The sequence below is a fragment of the Petromyzon marinus genome, chromosome 69 (assembly GCF_048934315.1).
Source record: "Petromyzon marinus isolate PM22_M1 ecotype Great Lakes invasive population chromosome 69, UKy_Petmar_22M1.pri1.0, whole genome shotgun sequence".
Lineage (NCBI taxonomy): Eukaryota > Metazoa > Chordata > Hyperoartia > Petromyzontiformes > Petromyzontidae > Petromyzon > Petromyzon marinus.
In genome coordinates this window covers 3,024,286-3,047,052 of record NC_133735.1, presented here as the reverse complement: position 1 = coordinate 3,047,052, position 22,767 = coordinate 3,024,286, and the positions used below count along the sequence as shown (strand labels likewise).

At 53.6% G+C, this 22,767-nt stretch overlaps 1 protein-coding gene across 3 annotated transcripts in view; it reads right to left on the bottom strand.

Moving 5' to 3' along the window:
- Positions 1 to 432: 432 nt before the first annotated feature.
- The window catches only part of LOC116957079 (protein spire homolog 2-like), a 72,449-nt gene continuing 50,114 nt past the window's right edge, over positions 433 to 22,767 (bottom strand). For 2 of the 3 annotated variants that reach the window (XM_076054978.1, XM_076054979.1), the window contains exons 9-14: positions 20,266 to 21,927; positions 19,292 to 19,422; positions 16,307 to 16,378; positions 12,526 to 12,553; positions 6,821 to 6,930; positions 433 to 5,107 (exon numbers count right to left, since the gene is read on the bottom strand). In XM_076054978.1, coding sequence (XP_075911093.1) covers positions 4,981 to 5,107; positions 6,821 to 6,930; positions 12,526 to 12,553; positions 16,307 to 16,378; positions 19,292 to 19,422; positions 20,266 to 21,927 — 2,130 coding nt within the window. In that variant the 3' untranslated portion in view covers positions 433 to 4,980. Of the gene's footprint in view, positions 5,108 to 6,820; positions 6,931 to 12,525; positions 12,554 to 16,306; positions 16,379 to 19,291; positions 19,423 to 20,265; positions 21,928 to 22,767 lie in introns of those variants that run through there. The other variant, XM_076054980.1, reaches the window with a different exon arrangement.

Here is a 22,767-nt window from a genome sequence, read left to right as displayed (position 1 = left end):
GACACGCGTGTGTGTGTGTGACACGCGTGTGTGTGAGACACGCGTGTGTGTGAGACACGCGTGTGTGTGAGACACGCGTGTGTGTGAGACACGCGTGTGTGTGTGACACGTGTGTGTCTGTGAGACACGTGTGTGTCTGTGAGACACGTGTGTGTCTGTGAGACACGTGTGTGTCTGAGAGACACGTGTGTGTGTGTGTGACACGTGTGTGTGTGACACGTGTGTGTGTGTGTGTGTGAGAGACACGTGTGTGTGTGTGACACGTGTGTGTGTGAGACACGCGTGTGTGTGAGACACGCGTGTGTGTGTGTGACACGTGTGTGTGACACGTGTGTGTGTGAGACGTGTGTGTGTGTGACACGTGTGTGTGTGTGTGACACGCTTCAAATCACTCTCTGGTTCCGTTCCAGAAAAATAACAACAATACCACTGAAATATATTCGCTTTATTATTATTATTACTACTATTCTATCTACGTTACTTCGCCGAAACAAATCCAAACACCGCGATATTCCATGCAGTCGCGAAGAGCGCTTGAAAGTCGAAACTCGAAACTCTCGCCCGAGTCACCGAAGACAAATACAGCCACGCTACTCCCTCATTCCGAGGTGTCTCCTCCGAAACAGTGACCCGCGTGAAGCGAGCAAGTCGTCAACTGAACATCCATCGGCTCGGCTCCCGGACAGCTCACGGCGGTCAGTCAAAGTCAGAAGCCGACTTGAGTTTCGCACGCGACTTTGCCCAAAGATGAAAAACGCAGAGAAGTAAATTCCCGCTTGTCGCGAAAGCTTCAAATCTAAACGAAAGCGCCTTCTAGCGCGTGTTATAAAGGGTCACCTTAATAAAATATGTTTTTTAAAAAAAAAGACACTTAAATATTAAAACGCGATTGTCGTGTGTGTGTGTTTTTTTTATTAACCTGGCATAGTAAAGTCATTGTATATTTTTTTAAACATTTCCTATAAAGCCGGACAATAGGACGAATCGCTGTCCTTAAAACACCCAGTCGTCCATGGACGTCGAAGGCGGTATAGTACTACAGTAATAGAGCAAGTGCAGAATCGCTGGATCGGAATTGAGAGCCCAAGCGGCGGGGCCCTTGAAAGTGCGAGGCCCGTAGCTACTACACATGTAGTAGTAGTATCTACATATGTAGTAGCTACTACATATGTAGTACTACTACATATGTAGTAGTATCTACATATGTAGTAGTACTACAACATGTGTAGCTACTACACATGTAGTAGTAGTATCTACATATGTAGTAGCTACTACATATGTAGTACTACTACATATGTAGTACTACTACATATGTAGCTACTACACATGTAGTAGTATCTACATATGTAGTACTACCACTACATGTGTAGCTATGGATCTATTTACACATGTAGTGGTAGTAGCTACTACACATGTAGTGGTAGTAGCTACATGTGTAGTACTACCACTACATGTGTAGCTACTACACATGTAGTGGTAGTAGCTACATATGTAGTAGTACTACCACTACATGTGTAGCTACAACACATGCAGTGGTAGTAGCTACATATGTAGTACTACTACGTAAGTAGCAGTACTACTTATGTAGTAGCTACATAAGTAGTAGCGACTACTTATGTAACTACTTTTGCTACGAGGATAATCCGGCACTCAACCGAGTGGCCAATATCACCGCCATCGTCGCGTGGAAATTTACAGACGCGTAGAGACCCATAGAGATACACAGAGACCCATAGAGATACACAGAGACCCATAGATTCCCATAGATATACACAGAAACCCATAGAGATACACAGAGACCCATAGAGAACCATAGAGATACACAGAAACACATATAAATACACAGAGACCCATAGAGATACATAGAGACCCATAGAGAACCATAGAGATACACAGAGACCCATAGAGATACATAGAGACCCACAGAGACCCATAGAAACCCACAGAGATACACAGCGACCTATAGAGATACATAGACCCATAGAGACCCATAGAAACCCATAGAGATACACAGAGACCCATAGAGGTAAATAGATCCATAGAGACCCATAGAAACCCATAGAGATACACAGAGACCCACAGAGACCCATATAAACCCATAGAGATACACAGAGACCCATAGAGATACATAGAGACCCATAGATTCCCATAGAGATACACAGAGACCCATAGAGATACATAGAGACCCATAGATTCCCATAGAGATACACAGAGACCCATAGAGGTAAATAGATCCATAGAGACCCATAGACCAAACCTAAGTATTTTTTTTGTTATTCTAAAAGGCCCCACTGAAGCGACCTCCTGGCCATCACAACCGAAGTGACTGATCATCATCGTCGTCACCACAACCACGTGGACTTGTATAGCAGCAGCCAGAAGATACTCTTTAGACAGCGTGGTGATGTCGATTTGTTACACATACACAGCGACACAGACATTACACACACACACAGTAAAACACAGACATTACACACACAGATATTACACACACACACAGACATTACACACACAGACACACACAGACATTACACACACACACAGTAACACACACAGACATTACACACACGAACAGTAACACACAGACATTACACACACACAGTAACACACACAGACATTACACACACACAGTAACACACACAGACATTACACACACATATATTAGACACACACAGTAACACACAGACATTACACACACACAGACATTACACACACACACAGACATTACACATACACACACACAGACGTTACACACACACACAGTAACACACAGACATTACACACACACACAGTAACATACACACAGACATTACACACACACACACACAGTAACACACACATACATTACACACACACAGTAACACACAGACATTACACACACAGACATTACACACACACAGACATCACACACACAGACATTACACACACACAGTAACACACAGACATTACACACACAGACATTACACACACACACAGATATATTACACACATACAGTAACACACACACAGACATTACACACACACACAGACATTACACACAAACACAGATATATTACACACACACACAGTAACACACAGACATTACACACACACAGACATTACACACACACACAGAGATATATTACACACACACAGCAACACAGACATTACACACACACAGTAACACAGACATTACATACACATAGACTTTACACACACACACAGACATTACACACACACATAAAAAGACAAAGATCCCCCGTATAGCCTGTGACAGACTGTTGGGGCAAGTTCTGTTAGCGAGCACACACACACAGTGACACAGACACGTTACATTACACACGTTACACACACTGTGACACACAAACGTCACACGCACGATACACACACGTGACATTACACACACGTGACATTACACACACGTTACATTACACACGTTACACAAACTGTGACACACACACGTCATACACACACACACGTTATACACACGATACACACATGTGACATTACACACACGTGACATTACACACACGTTACATTACACACGTTACACACACTGTGACACACACACACGTCACACACACGTTACACACACACGAGGCATTACACACACGTTACGTTACACACACACACACGATACACACACACACGTTACACACACTGTGACACACGTTACACACACACACGAGACATTACACACACGTTACATTACACACACGTTACACACACTGTGACACACACACGTTACACACACACACACGTTACACACACTGTGACAGACACACACACGATACACACACACACACGTTACACACACACGTTACACACACGAGACATTACACACACGTTACATTACACACACGTTACACACACTGTGACACACACACACACACGTTACACACACACACGTTACACACACTGTGACACACGTTACACACACACACACACGATACACACACACACACGTTACACACACACACACGTTACACACACTGTGACACCCGTTACACACACACACAAGACACACACACACACAGCTACACCACATACGGTCTCACGATGGACGCTTCTTCACAGTGGCAATGAGATACAGACAGACAGGGCTCCAACACTCCGGGCGAATATATAATAGCACTTTAACTATATACACAACGTATTAAATACACACACACAACATTTATATTTAATATTATTTAGGTTTTTTTGGTTGCGCTGCCCTTACTAGCTGACACGGCTGTAGTGAACCCCCTGAGAGAGAGAGACACCCAGACCCAGGGCTTGAACCCAGGCTCTAAGTGTCTCCGACACGGCCACTATGAACCCCCTGATGGAGAGAGAGACACCCAGACCCAGGGCTCGAACCCAGGCTCTTAGTGTCTCCGTCACGGCCATTATGAACCCCCTGAGAGAGAGAGACACCCAGACCCAGGGCTTGAACCCAGGCTCTAAGTGTCTCCGACACGGCCACTATGAACCCCCTGATGGAGAGAGAGACACCCAGACCCAGGGCTCGAACCCAGGCTCTTAGTGTCTCCGTCACGGCCATTATGAACCCCCTGAGAGAGAGAGACACCCAGACCCAGGGCTCGAACCCAGGCTCTCAGTGTCTCCGACACGGCCACTATGAACCCCCTGATAGAGAGAGAGAGACACCCAGACCCAGGGCTCGAACCCAGGCTCTCAGTGTCTCCGACACGGCCATTATGAACCCCCTGAGAGAGAGAGACACCCAGACCCAGGGCTCGAACCCAGCTGCCCAGTGTCTCCGACACGGCCACTATGGACCTCCTGATAGAGGGAGAGAGACACCCAGACCCAGGGCTTGAACCCAGGCTCTCAGTGTCTCCGACACGGCCATTATGAACCCCCTGAGAGAGAGAGACACCCAGACCCAGGGCTCGAACCCAGGCTCTCAGTGTCTCCGACACGGCCACGTTGCACTCCCATCCCCCACCTCCCGCCGCCCGAGTCCCTCCTTGCCGTGGAGTTGAACCCAGGCCCTCAGGCTCTGTGGAGCAGTCTGGCTGAGCTGTGGCTCCTGGTCACGACCGTGTCCAGCAGCTGGGAGCAGTCACGGCAGAGAGAGGCCCACACCCAGGCGGCCGCACCGGCCCACAGAGGGCCCAACCTGAGGTGCACACAGAGAGAGATACACGCACAGAGATACACTGAGATACACGCACAGAGATACACTGAGATACACTGAGATACACAGAGATACACACATAGAGATACACACAGAGATACACACACAGAGATACACTGAGATACACACAGAGATACACACACATACACACACAGAGATACACACACAGAGATACACACACAGAGATACACACACAGAGATACACTGAGATACACACAGAGATACACACAGAGAGATACACACACAGAGATACACACAGACACACAAAAAGCATACACACACAACAACAACAACAGCCATTCGCCTCTAAGTGGCAGTGACGTCACCGTGACGCTTGTGCCAGGCCATGTGCACCTTGAGGCCACGTGAAGTGTCGAACGCCCGCTGGCAGGAGGTCACGGGGCAGACCCAGGTGCCATGGGTCGACTGACTGAGATGACCGAGATGACTGGCTGATGCACCACCTGTGCCCCCTACTGTGCCAACCTGCTGTGCTTTAGCCACCCGGCGCTCCGCTCGTTGTTGTGAGCGTCGCTCTTCCGCCCTCCGTTGTTGTTGGAGGGCGACTGCCTCCAACTTCCCAGTAGCGTCCTTCACGAGCCTCCTCCACAGAGGCCTATCCTGACACCGCTGGTATCAGTCATCGGCAAGTCCACTCAGCTCCACATCCTCCTGTGCCACATCACTCCATCTCTTCTCTAGCCCATGCAGCGCCCGTTTAGCCCCCTCGATCCGGCCGAACAATAGCTGTTTCGGCATGCGGTGGCTGGGCAGGCGGGCTACATGACCCAGCCAACGCAGCCTTGCCTGCCAGAGGAGCTCACCGATGGGACCTTGCCCAGATCTTTCAAGGATTTGTGAGCTCCTCACACAATCCAGCCTGGTTAAACCCAGGATGGATCGTAGGCAGGCTAGCCTAAATGTTTCTAACCGGCGAAGATGTCCCATTATGAGGGTCCACGTTTCGCAAGCGTAGAGAAGGGAGGGAATGACCGTGGCCGAGAAGACCTGAAGTTTAGTGCGGAGCGACAGACCAGGTAGCTTCCACACAGCGTTACACAACCGATGAAAAGATATTGCCGCTCGACTGATTCGGAGTGAGACCTCTGAGCGAGACCTCTGCTGTTAAACTAATAAGCTTGTGCCGGAGGCCCCGGGGGGACAGGCGTCTATGACGTCTCCTGGCCAAACCCCAATTGGCGGAGCCAGGAGATTGAATCTCTACCCTCGGGGCTCCTCCAGAAACAACAAAGATCAAAGACAAAGATCCCCCGTATAGCCTTAATAGACTGTAGGGGCAAGTGCTGTTAGCGAGCACCTATGAAGGCCGGGACGGTACACGAGGGGGTGGGTGACCAGCACCACGCCCGACCGCCTTTGTCTCCCCCAGTGGCGATGTTTTTATCCACCGCACCAGGTCCTCGGGACCGGTTCAGATAATCGTCACCGGTGGTGTTGGCCGTGAGCGGGAATCGAACCCCGGGTCGCCAGGTTCATAGCGCAGCGAAGCGCTAACCGCTACACTACCACTCAGAAACAACACCAACACACACACACAGACACACCCACGTAAAAGACACACAGACACACCAACACACACCAACACACACACAGACACACACAGACAAAAGACACACACGTAAACACAGACATATAGACACACACACAGACATACACACAGACACCTACGCGTACCCGGCGAGGGAGAGTCCATTGCGGGTGTGAAGGGGGGGATCCTTGGGGTCGACGGACCAGCCCAAGGCGTAAACGGGGACGTGGGACAGCTTCTTGTCAGGGAGTTGAACCTGCGGGGGAGATGTGAGGGTCAGAGGCAAGGACGTGTTCGGTGTGTGGTGAGTCTGTGGGTCTCTGTGTGGTGAATCTGTGGGTCTCTGTGTGGTGAGTCTGTGGGTCTCTGTGTGGTGAATCTGTGGGTCTCTGTGTGGTGAGTCTGTGGGTCTCTGTGTGATGAGTCTGTGGGTGTCTGTGGGGTGAGTCTGTGGGTCTCTGTGTGGTGAGTCTATGGGTCTCTGTGTGGTGAGTCTATGGGTCTCTGTGTGGTGAGTCTGTGGGTCTCTGTGTGGTGAGTCTGTGGGTCTCTGTGTGGTGAGTCTGTGGGTCTCTGTGTGGTGAGTCTGTGGGTCTCTGTGTGGTGAGTCTGTGGGTCTCTGTGTGGTGAGTCTATGGGTCTCTGTGTGGTGAGTCTGTGGGTCTCTGTGTGGTGAGTCTGTGGGTCTCTGTGTGGTGAGTCTGTGGGTCTCTGTGTGGTGAGTCTGTGGGTCTCTGTGTGGTGTCTGTGGGTCTCTGTGTGGTGAGTCTGTGGGTCTCTGTGTGGTGAGTCTATGGGTATCTGTGTGGTGAGCTCTGTAGGTCTCTGTGTGGAGAGTCTATGGGTCTCTGTGTGGTGAGTCTGTGGGTCTCTGTGTGGTGAGTCTGTGGGTATCTGTGTGGTGAGTCTATGGGTCTCTGTGTGGTGAGTCTGAGGGTCTCTGTGTGGTGAGTCTGTGGGTCTCTGTGTGGTGAGTCTGTGGGTCTCTGTGTGATGAGTCTATGGGTCTCTGTGTGGTGAGTCTGTGGGTCTCTGTGTGGTGGGTCTGTGGGTCTCTGTGTGGTGAGTCTATGGGTCTCTGTGTGGTGAGTCTGTGGGTATATGTGTGGTGAATCTGTGGGTCTCTGTGTGGTGAGCTCTGTGGGTCTCTGTGTGGTGAGTCTATGGGTCTCTGTGTGATGAGTCTGTGGGTCTCTGTGTGATGAGTCTATGGGTCTCTGCTGTGTGATGAGTCTATGGGTCTCTGCTGTGTGATGAGTCGATGGGTCTCTGTGTGCTGAGTCTATGGGTCTCAGTGTATTGAGTCTATGGGTCTCTGTGTGGTGAGTGTATGGGTCTCTGTGTGGTGAGTCTATGTGTCTCTGTGTGGTGAGTCTATGGGTCTCTGTGTAATGAGTATATGGGTCTCTGTGTGATGAATCTATGGGTCTCTGTGTGGTGAGTCTGTGGGTCTCTGTGTGGTGAGCTCTGTGGGTCTCTGTGTGGTGAGTCTATGGGTCTCTGTGTGGTGAGTCTATGGGTCTCTGTGTGGTGAGTCTATGGGTCTGTGTGTGGTGAGTCTATGGGTCTCTGTGTGGTGAGCTCTGTGGGTTTCTGTGTGGTGAGTCTGTGGGTCTCTGTGTGGTGAGCTCTGTGGGTTTCTGTGTGGTGAGTCTATGGGTCTCTGTGTGGTGAGTCTGTGGGTCTCTGTGTGGTGAGTCTGTGGGTCTCTGTGTAGTGAGTCTATGGGTCTCTGTGTGGTGAGTCTAGGGGTCTCTGTGTGGTGAGTCTGTGGGTCTCTGTGTGGTGAGTCTGTGGGTCTCTGTGTGGTGAGTCTGTGGGTCTCTGTGTGGTGAGTCTGTGGGTCTCTGTGTGGTGAGTCTATGGGTCTCTGTGTGGTGAGTCTGTGGGTCTCTGTGTGGTGAGTCTATGGGTCTCTGTGTGGTGAGTCTGTGGGTCTCTGTGTGGTGAGTCTGTGGGTCTCTGTGTGGTGAGTCTGTGGGTCTCTGTGTGGTGAGTCTGTGGGTCTCTGTGTGGTGAGTCTGTGGGTCTCTGTGTGGTGAGTCTGTGGGTCTCTGTGTGGTGAGTCTGTGGGTCTCTGTGTGGTGAGTCTGTGGGTCTCTGTGTGGTGAATCTGTGGGTCTCTGTGTGGTGAGTCTATGGGTCTCTGTGTGGTGAGTCTGTGGGTCTCTGTGTGGTGAGTCTGTGGGTCTCTGTGTGGTGAATCTGCGGGTCTCTGTGTGGTAAGTCTATGGGTCTCTGTGTGGTGAGTCTATGGGTCTCTGTGTGATGAGTCTGTGGGTCTCTGTGTGGTGAGTCTGTGGGTCTCTGTGTGGTAAGCTCTGTGGGTCTCTGTGTGGTGAGTCTATGGGTCTCTGTGTGGTGAGTCTATGGGTCTCTGTGTGGTGAGTCTATGGGTCTGTGTGTGGTGAGTCTGTGGGTCTCTGTGTGGTGAGCTCTGTGGGTTTCTGTGTGGTGAGTCTGTGGGTCTCTGTGTGGTGAGCTCTGTGGGTTTCTGTGTGGTGAGTCTATGGGTCTCTGTGTGGTGAGTCTGTGGGTCTCTGTGTGGTGAGTCTAGGGGTCTCTGTGTGGTGAGTCTGTGGGTTTCTGTGTGGCGAGTCTGCGGGTCTCTGTGTGATGAGTCTGTGGGTGTCTGTGTGGTGAGTCTATGGGTCTCTGTGTGGTGAGTCTGTGGGTCTCTGTGTGGTGAGTCTGTGGGTCTCTGTGTGGTGAGTCTGTGGGTCTCTGTGTGGTGAGTCTGTGGGTCTCTGTGTGGTGAGCTCTGTGGGTCTCTGTGTGGTGAGTCTATGGGTCTCTGTGTGGTGAGTCTGCGGGTCTCTGTGTGGTGAGTCTATGGGTCTCTGTGTGGTGAGTCTATGGGTCTCTGTGTGGTGAGTCTATGGGTCTCTGTGTGGTGAGTCTATGGGTCTCTGTGTGATGAGTCTATGGGTCTCTGTGTGATGAGTCTGTGGGTCTCTGTGTGGTGAGTCTATGGGTCTCTGTGTGATGAGTATGTGGGTCTCAGTGTGGTGAGTCTGTGGGTATCTGTGTGGTGAGTCTATGGGTCTCTGTGTGGTGAGTCTATGGGTATCTGTGTGGTGAGTCTGTGGGTCTCTGTGTGGTGAGCTCTGTGGGTCTCTGTGTGGTGAGTCTATGGGTCTCTGTGTGGTGAGTCTGCGGGTCTCTGTGTGGTGAGTCTATGGGTATCTGTGTGGTGAGTCTATGGGTCTCTGTGTGGTGAGTCTATGGGTCTCTGTGTGGTGAGTCTATGGGTCTCTGTGTGATGAGTCTATGGGTCTCTGTGTGATGAGTCTGTGGGTCTCTGTGTGGTGAGTCTATGGGTCTCTGTGTGATGAGTCTGTGGGTCTCAGTGTGGTGAGTCTGTGGGTATCTGTGTCGTGAGTCTATGGGTCTCTGCGTGATGAGTCTATGGGTCTCTGTGTGGTGAGTCTATGGGTCTCTGTGTGGTGAGTCTGTGGGTCTCTGCTGTGTGAGTCTATGGGTCTGTGTGTATAGTGTAGTGTATAGCAGTGTAGTGTATCGTGTAGTGTATAGCAGTGTAGTGTATAGTGTAGTGTATAGCAGTGTAGTGTATGTAGTGTATAATGCAGTGTAGTGTATAGTGTAGTGCATAGCAGTGTAGTGTATAGTGCAGTGTATAGTGCAGTGTAGTGTATAGTGTATAGTGCAGTGTAGTGCATAGCAGTGTAGTGTATAGTGTAGTGTATAGCAGTTAAGTGTATAGCAGTGCAGTGTATAGTAGTGTATAGTAGTGTAGTGTATAGTGCAGTGTAGTGTATCCTGTAGTGTATAGCAGTGTAGTGTATAGCATTGTAGTGTATGTAGTGTATAGTGCAGTGTAGTGTATAGTGTAGTGTATAGTGTAGTGTATAGCAGTGTAGTGTATAGTGTAGTGTATAGCAGTGTATCGTGTAGTGTATAGTGTAGTGTATCGTGTAGTGTATAGCAGTGTAGTGAATCGTGCAGTGTATAGCAGTGTAGTGTATAGTGTAGTGTATAGCAGTGTAGTGTATAGCAGTGTAGTGTATAGTGTAGTGTATAGCAGTGTAGTGTGTCGTGTAGTGTATAGCAGTGTAGTGTATAGTGCAGTGTATAGTGTAGTGTACAGCAGTGTAGTGTATAGTGTAGTGTATAGCAGTGTAGTGTATAGTGCAGTGTATAGTGTAGTTTAGAGTGTAGTGTATAGCAGTGTAGTGTATAGTGCAGTGTATAGTGTAGTGTACAGCAGTGTAGTGTATAGTGTAGTGTATAGCAGTGTAGTGTATAGTGCAGTGTATAGTGTAGTTTAGAGTGTAGTGTATAGCAGTGTAGTGTATAGTGTAGTGTATAGCAGTGTAGTGTATAGCAGTGTAGTATATAGTGTAGTGTATAGCAGTGTAGTGTATAGCAGTGTAGTGTATAGCAGTGTAGTGTATAGCAGTGTAGTGTATAGTGTAGTGTATAGCAGTGTAGTGTATAGTGTAGTGTATAGCAGTGTAGTGTATAGTGTAGTGTATAGCAGTGTAGTGTATAGTGTAGTGTATAGCAGTGTAGTGTATAGCGGTGTAGTGTATAGTGTAGTGTATAGCAGTGTAGTGTATAGCAGTGTAGTGTATAGCAGAGTAGTGTATAGTATAGTGTATAGCAGTGTAGTGTATAGCAGTGTAGTGTATAGTGTAGTGTATAGCAGTGTAGTGTATAGTGTAGTATGTAGTGTATAGCAGTGTAGTGTATAGCAGTGTAGTGTATAGCAGTGTAGTGTATAGCAGTGTAGTGTATAGTGTAGTGTATAGCAGTGTAGTGTATAGCAGTGTAGTGTATACCAGAGTAGTGTATAGCAGTGTAGTGTATAGCAGTGTAGTGTATAGTGTAGTGTATAGCAGTGTAGTGTATAGCAGAGTAGTGTATAGCAGTGTAGTGTATAGCAGTGTAGTGTATAGTGTAGTGTATAGCAGTGTAGTGTATAGCAGTGTAGTGTATAGCAGTGTAGTGTATAGCAGTGTAGTGTATAGTGTAGTGTATAGCGTAGTGTATAGTGTAGTGTATAGCAGTGTAGTGTATAGCAGTGTAGTGTATAGCAGTGTAGTGTATAGCAGTGTAGTGTATAGTGTAGTGTATAGCGTAGTGTATAGTGTAGTGTATAGCAGTGTAGTGTATAGCAGTGTAGTGTATAGCAGTGTAGTGTATAGCAGTGTAGTGTATAGCAGTGTAGTGTATAGCAGTGTAGTGTATAGCAGTGTAGTGTATAGCAGTGTAGTGTATAGCAGTGTAGTGTATAGCAGTGTAGTGTATAGCAGTGTAGTGTATAGTGTAGTGTATAGCAGTGTAGTGTATAGCAGTGTAGTGTATAGTGTAGTGTATAGCAGTGTAGTGTATAGCAGTGTAGTGTATAGCAGTGTAGTGTATAGCAGTGTAGTGTATAGCAGTGTAGTGTATAGCAGTGTAGTGTATAGTGTAGTGTATAGCAGTGTAGTGTATAGTGTAGTGTATAGCAGTGTAGTGTATAGTGTAGTGTATAGTGTAGTGTATAGCAGTGTAGTGTATAGCAGTGTAGTGTATAGCAGTGTAGTGTATAGTGTAGTGTATAGCAGTGTAGTGTATAGCAGTGTAGTGTATAGCAGAGTAGTGTATAGCAGAGTAGTGTATAGCAGTGTAGTGTATAGTGTATAGCAGTGTAGTGTTTCGCAGTGTAGTGTATAGTGTAGTGTATTGTAGCAACGTTCCTGCGGTTTATTCACAGCACGCACTGCGTGTGGGTGTGTGTGTGTGAGTATAATGAGAGTGACCTCACTATCATTATAACAAGTCAACAATGACTGTAAACGCAGCGCTGCGAGGCACTTGGGTGTCTGTACCACAATTGCACACTCACCTTTGTACAGCACTGCGAGCACACACACCTGCAAAACACACGCACGCACACACACACACGTTAGAAGTACACACTCACTCACACACTAACTCACACACACACACTCGTTAGCAGTACACACTCACCCACTCACTCACTCACCACGCACTCACACACTCACCCACTCACCCACTCACTCACTCACCATGCACTCACTCACCACTCACTCACTCACTCACCACACACTCACTCACTCATCACTCACTCACCACACACTCACTCACTCACCACGCACTCACTCACCACGCACTCACTCACCACGCACTCACTCACCACACACTCCCTCACTCACTCACCACACACTCCCTCACTCACTCACCACACACTCACTCACCACACACTCACTCACACACCACACACTCACTCACCACACACTCACTCACCACTCACTCACTCACCCACTCACCACTCACTAACTCACCACACACTCACTCACTCACTCACCCACCACTCACTCACTCACTCACCACGCACTCACTCACCACACACTCACTCACCCACTCACTCACCACGCACTCACTCACTCACTCACCACGCACTCACTCACTCACTCACCACACACTCACTCACCACACACTCACTCACCACACACTCACTCACCACTCACTCACTCACCACACACTCACTCACTCACCACACACATACTCACACACTCACTCTCTCACTCACCCACTCACTCACCCACTCACCACTCACTCACCACACTCACTCACTCACCATGCACTTTCTCACTCACTCACCACTCACTCACCACTCACTCACTCACCACTCACTCACCACACACTCACTCACCACGCACTCACTCACCACTCACTCACCACACACTCACTCACCACACACTCACTCACCACGCACTTACTCACTCACCACACACTCACTCACCACGCACTTACTCACTCACCACACACTCACTCACCACACACTCACTCACTCACCACACACTCACTCACCACACACTCACTCACTCACTCACCACACACTCACCACTCACTCACCATGCACTCACTCACCATGCACTCACTCACTCACCACACACTCACCACTCACTCACCACTCACTCACCACGCACTCACTCACTCACCACACACTCACCATTCACTCACTCACCACTCACTCACCATGCACTCACTTACCACACACTCACCACTCACTCACCACACACTCACTCACCACGCACTCACTCACCACTCACTCACCACACACTCACTCACCACACACTCACTCACCACACTCACTCACTCACCACACACTTACTCACTCACCACACTCACTCACTCACCACACACTCACTCACCACACACTCACTCACCACTCACTCACCACACACTCACTCACCACACACTCACTCCTCACCACACACGCACTCACTCACCACACATTCACTCACCACTCACTCACTCACTCACCACACACACACTCACTCACTCACCACTCACTCACTCACCACACACTCACTCACCACACACTCACTCACTCACCACACACTCACTCACTCACCACACACTCACTCACTCACCACTCACTCACTCACTCACCACTCACTCACTCACCACACACTCAACACTCACTCACCACACATTCACTCACCCACTCACTCACCACACACACACTCACCACACACTCACTCACCACTCACTCACTCACCATGCACTCACTCACACACTCACTCACCACACACTCACTCACCACACACTCACTCACCACACACTCACTCACTCACCACACACATACTCATTCACTACACATTCACTCACCACACACTCACTCACCACACACTCACACACCACTCACTCACTCACCACACACTCACTCACCACTCACTCACCACAGAATCACTCACCACTCACTCACCACACACTCACTCACTCACCACACACTCACTCACTCACCACACATACACACACTCACTCATCACTCACTCACCACACACTCACTCATTCACTCACCACACACTCACTCACCACGCACTCACTCACTCACCACACACTCACTCACCCACACACTCACCACACACTCACTCACCACGCACTCACCACACACTCACTCACTCACCCACACACCCACTCACCCACTCACTCACCACGCACTCACCACACACTCACTCACTCACCACACACTCACTCACCACGCGGGGAGGAAAAGGGAGGGGGGAGGAGGGAGGAGGGGGGAGGGAGGGAGAGGGGGGGGTAGGAGAGAGGAGGGGGGTAGGAGGCAGAAGGGGGGGGGGGTAGGAAGGAGAAGGAGGAGGGGGGTAGGAGAGAGAAGGGGGCAGGAGAAGGAGGAGAGAGAAGGGGGGGGGGGGTAGGAGGAGGTAGAAGGAGGAGAAAGAGAAGGGGGTAGGAAGGAGAAGGGGGGGGGGGGGTAGGAAGGGGCAGGAGAAGGGGGTAGGAGAGAGAAGGGGGCAGGAGAAGGAGGAGAGAGAAGCGGGGGGGGGGGGGGGGTAGGAGGAGGAGGAGGTAGGAGGAGGAGAAGGGGGTAGGAAGGAGAAGGGGGGGGGGGGTAGGAAGGGGCAGGAGAAGGAGGAGGGGGTAGGAGGGAGAAGGGGGGGGGGGGTAGGAAGGGGCAGGAGAATGGGGAGGGGGTAGGAGGGAGAAGGAGGAGGGGGTAGGAAGGAGAAGGAGGAGGGGGGTAGGAGAGAGAAGGGGGCAGGAGAAGGAGGAGAGAGAAGGGGGGGGGGGGGGTAGGAGGAGGTAGAAGGAGGAGAAAGAGAAGGGGGTAGGAAGGAGAAGGGGGGGGGTAGGAAGGGGCAGGAGAAGGGGGTAGGAGAGAGAAGGGGGCAGGAGAAGGAGGAGAGAGAAGGGGGGGGGGGGTAGGAGGAGGAGGAGGTAGGAGAAGGAGGAGAAGGGGGTAGGAAGGAGAAGGGGGGGGGGTAGGAAGGGGCAGGAGAAGGAGGAGGGGGTAGGAGGGAGAAGGGGGGGGGTAGGAAGGGGCAGGAGAATGGGGAGGGGGTAGGAGGGAGAAGGAGGAGGGGGTAGGAAGGAGAAGGAGGAGGGGGGTAGGAGAGAGAAGGGGGCAGGAGAAGGAGGAGAGAGAAGGGGGGGGGGGTAGGAGGAGGTAGAAGGAGGAGAAAGAGAAGGGGGTAGGAAGGAGAAGGGGGGGGGGGGGTAGGAAGGGGCAGGAGAAGGGGGTAGGAGAGAGAAGGGGGCAGGAGAAGGAGGAGAGAGAAGGGGGGGGGGGTAGGAGGAGGAGGAGGTAGGAGAAGGGGGTAGGAAGGAGAAGGGGGGGGGGGTAGGAAGGGGCAGGAGAAGGAGGAGGGGGTTGTAGGAAGGTGAGAAGGGGGGGGGTAGGAAGGGGCAGGAGAATGGGGAGGGGGTAGGAGGGAGAAGGAGGAGGGGGTAGGAAGGAGAAGGGGGCAGGAGGAGGAGAAGGGGGTAGGAGGGAGAAGGGGGCAGGAGAAGGAGGAGAGAGAAGGGGGGGGTAGGAGGGAGAAGGGGGGGGGGGGTAGGAAGGAGGAGGAGGAGGGGTAGGAGGGAGAAGGGGGGGGGTAGGAAGGAGGAGGAGGAGGAGGGGGTAGGAGGGAGAAGGGGGGGGGGTAGGAAGGAGGAGGAGGAGGAGGAGGGGGGTAGGAGGGAGAAGGGGGCAGGAGGAAGGAGGAGAGAAAAGGGGGGGGGGGGTAGGAGGGAGAAGGGGCAGGAGGAGGAGGGGGCAGGAGGAGGGGGTAGGAGAGAGAGAGGAGGGCAGGAGGCGACCGAGCGAGCGAAGTTTGACAGCGGCCGTGGAGGCGGCCTGCAGGGGGCGCTACCTGCAGCACAGGCGGCACGTGCGTGGGCGCGAGAAGAGGGAGAACTTCGTCTGTTGGCAGCTGAAACAAAGCCTGGGTGGTGGTGGCGGTGGAGAGAGAGAAAGGCGAGGAGGTGGGAAAGTGTTCACGGAAACTCACGGCGACAAACCCGCCATCGCGCCACGGACATGAGAGTCTTCGTCGTCGTCGTCGTCGACATCGTCACAGTCGTCGTCATCGTCGTGGTCGTCGTCATCATCGTCGTCATCATCGTCACATTCGTCGTCATCATCGTCGTCGTCATCGTCGTCATCGACATCGTCACAGTCGTCATCATCGTCGTGGTCGTCGTCGTCATCGTCGTCATCATCGTCATCATCGTCGTGGTCGTCGTCATCATCATCATCGTCATCGTCGTCATCGTCGTCGTCATCATCGTCGTGGTCGTCATCATCGTCGTGGTTGTCGTCGTCATCATCGTCATCGTCGTCATCATCATCGTCATCATCATCGTCGTCATCATCGTCGTGGTTTGTCGTCGTCGTCATCATCATCACTGCCATCCTCAGCAGCAGCACCACGATCATCATCACGCTCGTCAACATCATCGTAACCAGCAGCACCACGATCATCATCACTCTCATCAACATCATCGTAACCAGCAGCACCACGATCATCATCACTCTCATCAACATCATCGTAACCAGCAGCACCACGATCATCATCACTCTCATCAACATCATCATCGTCACCAGCAGCACCACGATCAACATCACTCTCATCAACATCATCATCACCAGCAGCACCACGATCATCATCACTCTCATCAACATCATCATCAACAGCAGCTGCTACGACTATTGCCGCTACTGCTGCTGTTACTACTGCTGCTGATGCTGTTACTGCTGCTGCTACTGCTGCTGCTGTTACTGCTACCACTGCTGCTACTACTGCTGCTGTTACTGCTACCACTGCTGCTACTACTGCTACTGCTGCTACTGCTGCTACTACTGCCACTCCCGCTACTACTGCTGCTACTGTTACTGCTACTACTGCTGCCGCTACTACTACTGCTGCTACTGTTACTGCTACTCCTGCTGCCGCTACTACTACTGCTGCTGTTACTGCTACAACTGCTGCTACTACTACTGCTGCTGTTACTGCTACTACTGCTGGCTGTTACTGCTACAACTGCTACTACTACTGCTACTACTGCTGCTGCTACTGCTGCTGTTATTGCTACTACGGCTGCTACTACTACTGCTGCTACTGCTGCTGCAATTGCTACTACTGCTGTTATTGCTACTACTACTTTTACTACTGCTGTTGGGGGCGTGGCACCATGCTGTGTGTGGGGGGGGCGTAGCACCATGCTGTGTGTGTGTGGGGGGCGTGGCACCATGCTGTGTGTGGGGGGCGTGGCACCATGCTGTGTGTGTGGGGGGCGTAGCACCATGCTGTGTGTGGGGGGCGTGGCACCATGCTGTGTGTGTGTGGGGGGCGTGGCACCATGCTGTGTGTGGGGGGCGTGGCACCATGCTGTGTGTGTGGGGGGCGTGGTACCATGCTGTGTGTGTGGGGGGCGTGGCACCATGCTGTGTGTGGGGGGCGTGGCACCATGCTGTGTGTGGGGGGGGCGTGGCACCATGCTGTGTGTGGGGGGGGCGTGGCACCATGCTGTGTGTGGGGGGGCGTGGCACATTGCCTTGTGTGTGTGTGGGGGCGTGGCACCATGCTGTGTGTGTGGGGGGCGTGGCACCATGCTGTGTGTGTGGGGGGGGGGCGTGGCACCATGCTGTGTGTGTGTGGGGGGCGTGGCACCATGCTGTGTGTGTGGGGGGCGTGGCACCATGCTGTGTGTGTGGGGGGCGTGGCACCTTGACGTGTGTGTGTTGGGGGCGTGGCACCTTGCTGTGTGTGTGGGGGGGGCGTGGCACCATGCTGTGTGTGTGGGGGGCGTGGCACCATGCTGTGTGTGTGTGGGGGGCGTGGCACCATGCTGTGTGTGTGTGTGGGGGGCGTGGCACCACCGTGCCCTGTGTGTGGGGGGGCGTGGCACCACCGTGCGCTGTGTGGGGGGGGGCGTGGCACCACCGTGCGCTGTGTGGGGGGGCGTGGCACCACCGTGCCCTGTGCATGGGGGGCGTGGCACCACCGTGCCCTGTGTGTGTGGGGGGGGCGTGGCACCACCGTGCCCTGTGTGTGTGGGGGGCGTGGCACCTTGCTGTGTGTGTGGGGGGCGTGGCACCACCGTGCCCTGTGTGTGTGGGGGGGGCGTGGCACCACCGTGCCCTGTGTGGGGGGGGCGTGGCACCACCGTGCCCTGTGTGTGTGTGGGGGCGTGGCACCACGGTGCCCTGTGTGTGTGGGGGGGCGTGGCACCACCGTGCCCTGTGTGTGGGGGGGGCGTGGCACCACCGTGCCCTGTGTGGGGGGGGCGTGGCACCACGGTGCCCTGTGTGTGTGGGGGGGGCGTGGCACCACCGTGCCCTGTGTGTGGGGGGGGCGTGGCACCACCGTGCCCTGTGTGGGGGGGGCGTGGCACCACCGTGCCCTGTGTGTGTGTGGGGGCGTGGCACCACGGTGCCCTGTGTGTGTGGGGGGGGCGTGGCACCACCGTGCCCTGTGTGTGGGGGGGGCGTGGCACCACCGTGCCCTGTGTGGGGGGGGCGTGGCACCACGGTGCCCTGTGTGTGTGGGGGGGGGCGTGGCACCACCGTGCCCTGTGTGTGGGGGGGGCGTGGCACCACCGTGCCCTGTGTGTGTGGGGGGGGGGCGTGGCACCACCGTGCCCTGTGTGGGGGGGGCGTGGCACCACCGTGCCCTGTGTGGGGGGGGCGTGGCACCACCGTGCCCTGTGTGTGTGGGGGGGGGGCGTGGCACCACCGTGCCCTGTGTGGGGGGGGCGTGGCACCACCGTGCCCTGTGTATGTGGGGGCGTGGCACCTTGCCTTGTGTGTGGGGGGGGGCGTGGCACCTAGCTGTGTGTGTGGGGGGCGTGGCACCTTGCCATTGTCCAGGAGGGCAAAGCGGCCGCGGTCCCTGCAGTGGAGGTCGAGCTCGGCGCAGGAGAGGACCTTGCGTATGGAGGAGACGTCCTCCAGGGTGAGCGTCAGCGTCTCCAGCGAGTGGGCAAACTGTGTGGGGTGGTGGTCGTAGTGGTGGTCGTGGTGGTGGTTGTGGTGGTGGTCGTGGTGGTGGTGGTTGTGTGGGGTGGTGGTCGTAGTGGTGGTCGTGGTGGTGGTCGTGGTGGTGGTTGTGGTCGTGTGGGTGGTGGTTGTGGTGGTGGTCGTGGTGGTGGTCGTGTGGGTGGTGGTCGTAGTGGTGGTTGTGTGGGTGGTGGTGGTCGTGGTGGTTGTGTGGGTGGTGGTGGTCGTGGTGGTTGTGGTGGTGGTTGTGTGGGTGGTGGTTGTGTGGTGGTGGTTGTGGTGGTTGTGTGGGTGGTGGTGGTCGTGGTGGTTGTGGTGGTGGTCGTGGTGGTTGTGGTGGTGGTCGTGGTGGTTGTGTGGGTGGTGGTTGTGGTCGTGGTGGTTGTGTGGGTGGTGGTGGTCGTGGTGGTTGTGGTGGTGTGGGTGGTGGTGATCGTGGTGGTGGTGAAAACGGCATCGCGTCATCACTATCATCATCACTTGCCCATTTAGTCACCCACCCTCCCGCTCACCCACTCACCCATTGACTCACTCACCCTCCCACTCACTCGCTCACCCACTCACCCGCCTGCTCAGCCACTCACCCACCCGCTCACCCACCCACCTGCTCATTCACGCTTCCACCCACCCACCCGCTCACCCACCCACCCACTCGCTCACCCACCCGCTCACTCACCCACTCACCCGCTCACTCACCCACTCGCCCGCTCACCCACCCACCCGCTCACCCACTCACTCACCCACCCGCTCACCCACCCACTCACCCACCCGCTCACCCACCCACTGCATTAGGCCCCCCCCCCACTACCACGCCTCCTCCTTCCCACTCACCTCCCGCTTGGGTTCGGTGCTGCAGCGCGACCGTCCCATCGATGGACGTCTTGTCTCCCGGACAGGCGATGGTGGCGATGAGACAGACGATGGGGATGATGAGACAGAGGATGGGAGTGATGGGACAGAGGATGGGAGTGATGAGACACACGATGGGAGTGATGGGACAGAGGATGGGAGTGATGAGACAGACGATGGGAGTGATGAGACACACGATGGGAGTGATGAGACAGACGATGGCGGTGATGGGACAGGCGATGGGGGTGATGGGACAGGCGATGGCGGTGATGGGACAGACGATGGGGGTGATGGGACACACGATGGGAGTGATGGGACAGAGGATGGGAGTGATGGGACACACGATGGGAGTGATGGGACAGAGGATGGGAGTGATGGGACAGGCGATGGGAGTGATGAGACAGACGATGGGAGTGATGGGACAGGCGATGGCAGTGATGGGACAGGCGATGGGAGTGATGGGACAGGCGATGGGAGTGATGGGAGAGACGATGGGAGTGATGAGACACACGATGGGAGTGATGGGACAGAGGATGGGGGTGATGGGACAGACGCTGGGAGTGATGAGACAGGCGATGGCGGTGATGAGACAGGCGATGGGAGTGATGAGACACACGATGGGGGTGATGAGACAGACGATGGGAGTGATGAGACAGACGATGGCGGTGATGAGACAGACGATGGGAGTGATGGGACGGACGATGGGAGTGATGAGACAGACGATGGGAGTGATGGGACGGACGATGGGAGTGATGGGATGGACGATGGGAGTGATGGGAGAGACGATGGCGGTGATGAGACAGACGATGGGAGTGATGGGACACACGATGGGAGTGATGGGACAGGCGATGGGAGTGATGAGACAGGCGATGGCGGTGATGAGACAGACGATGGGAGTGATGGGACACACGATGGGAGTGATGGGACAGGCGATGGGAGTGATGAGACAGGCGATGGGAGTGATGAGACAGACGATGGGAGTGATGGGACACACGATGGGGGTGATGAGACAGACGATGGGAGTGATGGGACAGGCGATGGGAGTGATGAGACACACGATGGCGGTGATGAGACACACGATGGGAGTGATGAGACAGACGATGGGAGTGATGAGACACACGATGGGGGTGATGGGACAGGCGATGGTGGTGATGAGACAGACGATGGGGGTGATGGGACAGGCGATGGGGGTGATGAGACAGACGATGGGAGTGATGGGACAGGCGATGGGAGTGATGAGACAGACGATGGGGGTGATGGGACACACGATGGCAGTGATGGGACAGGCGATGGGGGTGATGAGACACACGATGGGAGTGATGGGACAGGCGATGGGAGTGATGAGACAGACGATGGGGGTGATGGGACACACGATGGCAGTGATGGGACAGGCGATGGCGGTGATGGGACAGGCGATGGGGGTGATGGGACAGACGATGGGAGTGATGGGACAGACGATGGGGGTGATGGGACAGGCGATGGGGGTGATGGGACAGGCGATGGGGGTGATGGGACGGACGATGGGGGCGATGAGACGGACGCTGACAGAGGCCTCAAGGTCGTACCCTTGCAGATGTCCGCCAGGAGTTTCTCCCTGGCGCTGCGCTCGCGAGGCTGGGAGGCCGAGAGGCGCCTCTGCCAGGCCTGCACCATCACCAACATCACCAACATCACCATCACCAACATCACCAACACCAACATCACCACCATCACCACCATCAGCAACATCACCGCCATCACCACCATCACCAACATCATTATCATCACTACCATTACCACCACCATCACCGGCAGTAACACCACCATCAACACCATCATCACCACCATCACCACCACCATCACCACCATCACCACCATCAGCAACACCACCATCACCACCATCAGCAACACCACCATCACCGCCAGTGACACCACAAGTCACCACCATCGCCACCATCATTATCATCACTACCATTACCACCACCATCACCGGCAGTAACACCACCATCACCACCATCAGCAACACCACCATCACCACCATCAGCAACACCATCACCACCGCCATCACCACCATCAGCAACACCACCATCACCGCCAGTGACACCACAAGTCACCACCATCACCACCATCATTATCATCACTACCATTACCACCACCATCACCGGCAGTAACACCACCATCAACACCAACATCACCACCATCACCACCATCAGCAACACCACCATCACCGCCAGTGACACCACAAGTCACCACCATCACCACCATTATCATCACTACCATTACCACCACCATCACCGGCAGTAACACCACCATCAACACCACCATCACCACCATCACCACCAACAGCAACACCACCATCACCACCATCAGCAACACCACCATCACCGCCAGTGACACCACAAATCACCACCATCATTATCATCACTACCATTACCACCACCATCACCGGCAGTAACACCACCATCAACACCATCAACACCATCAACACCATCAACACCATCATCA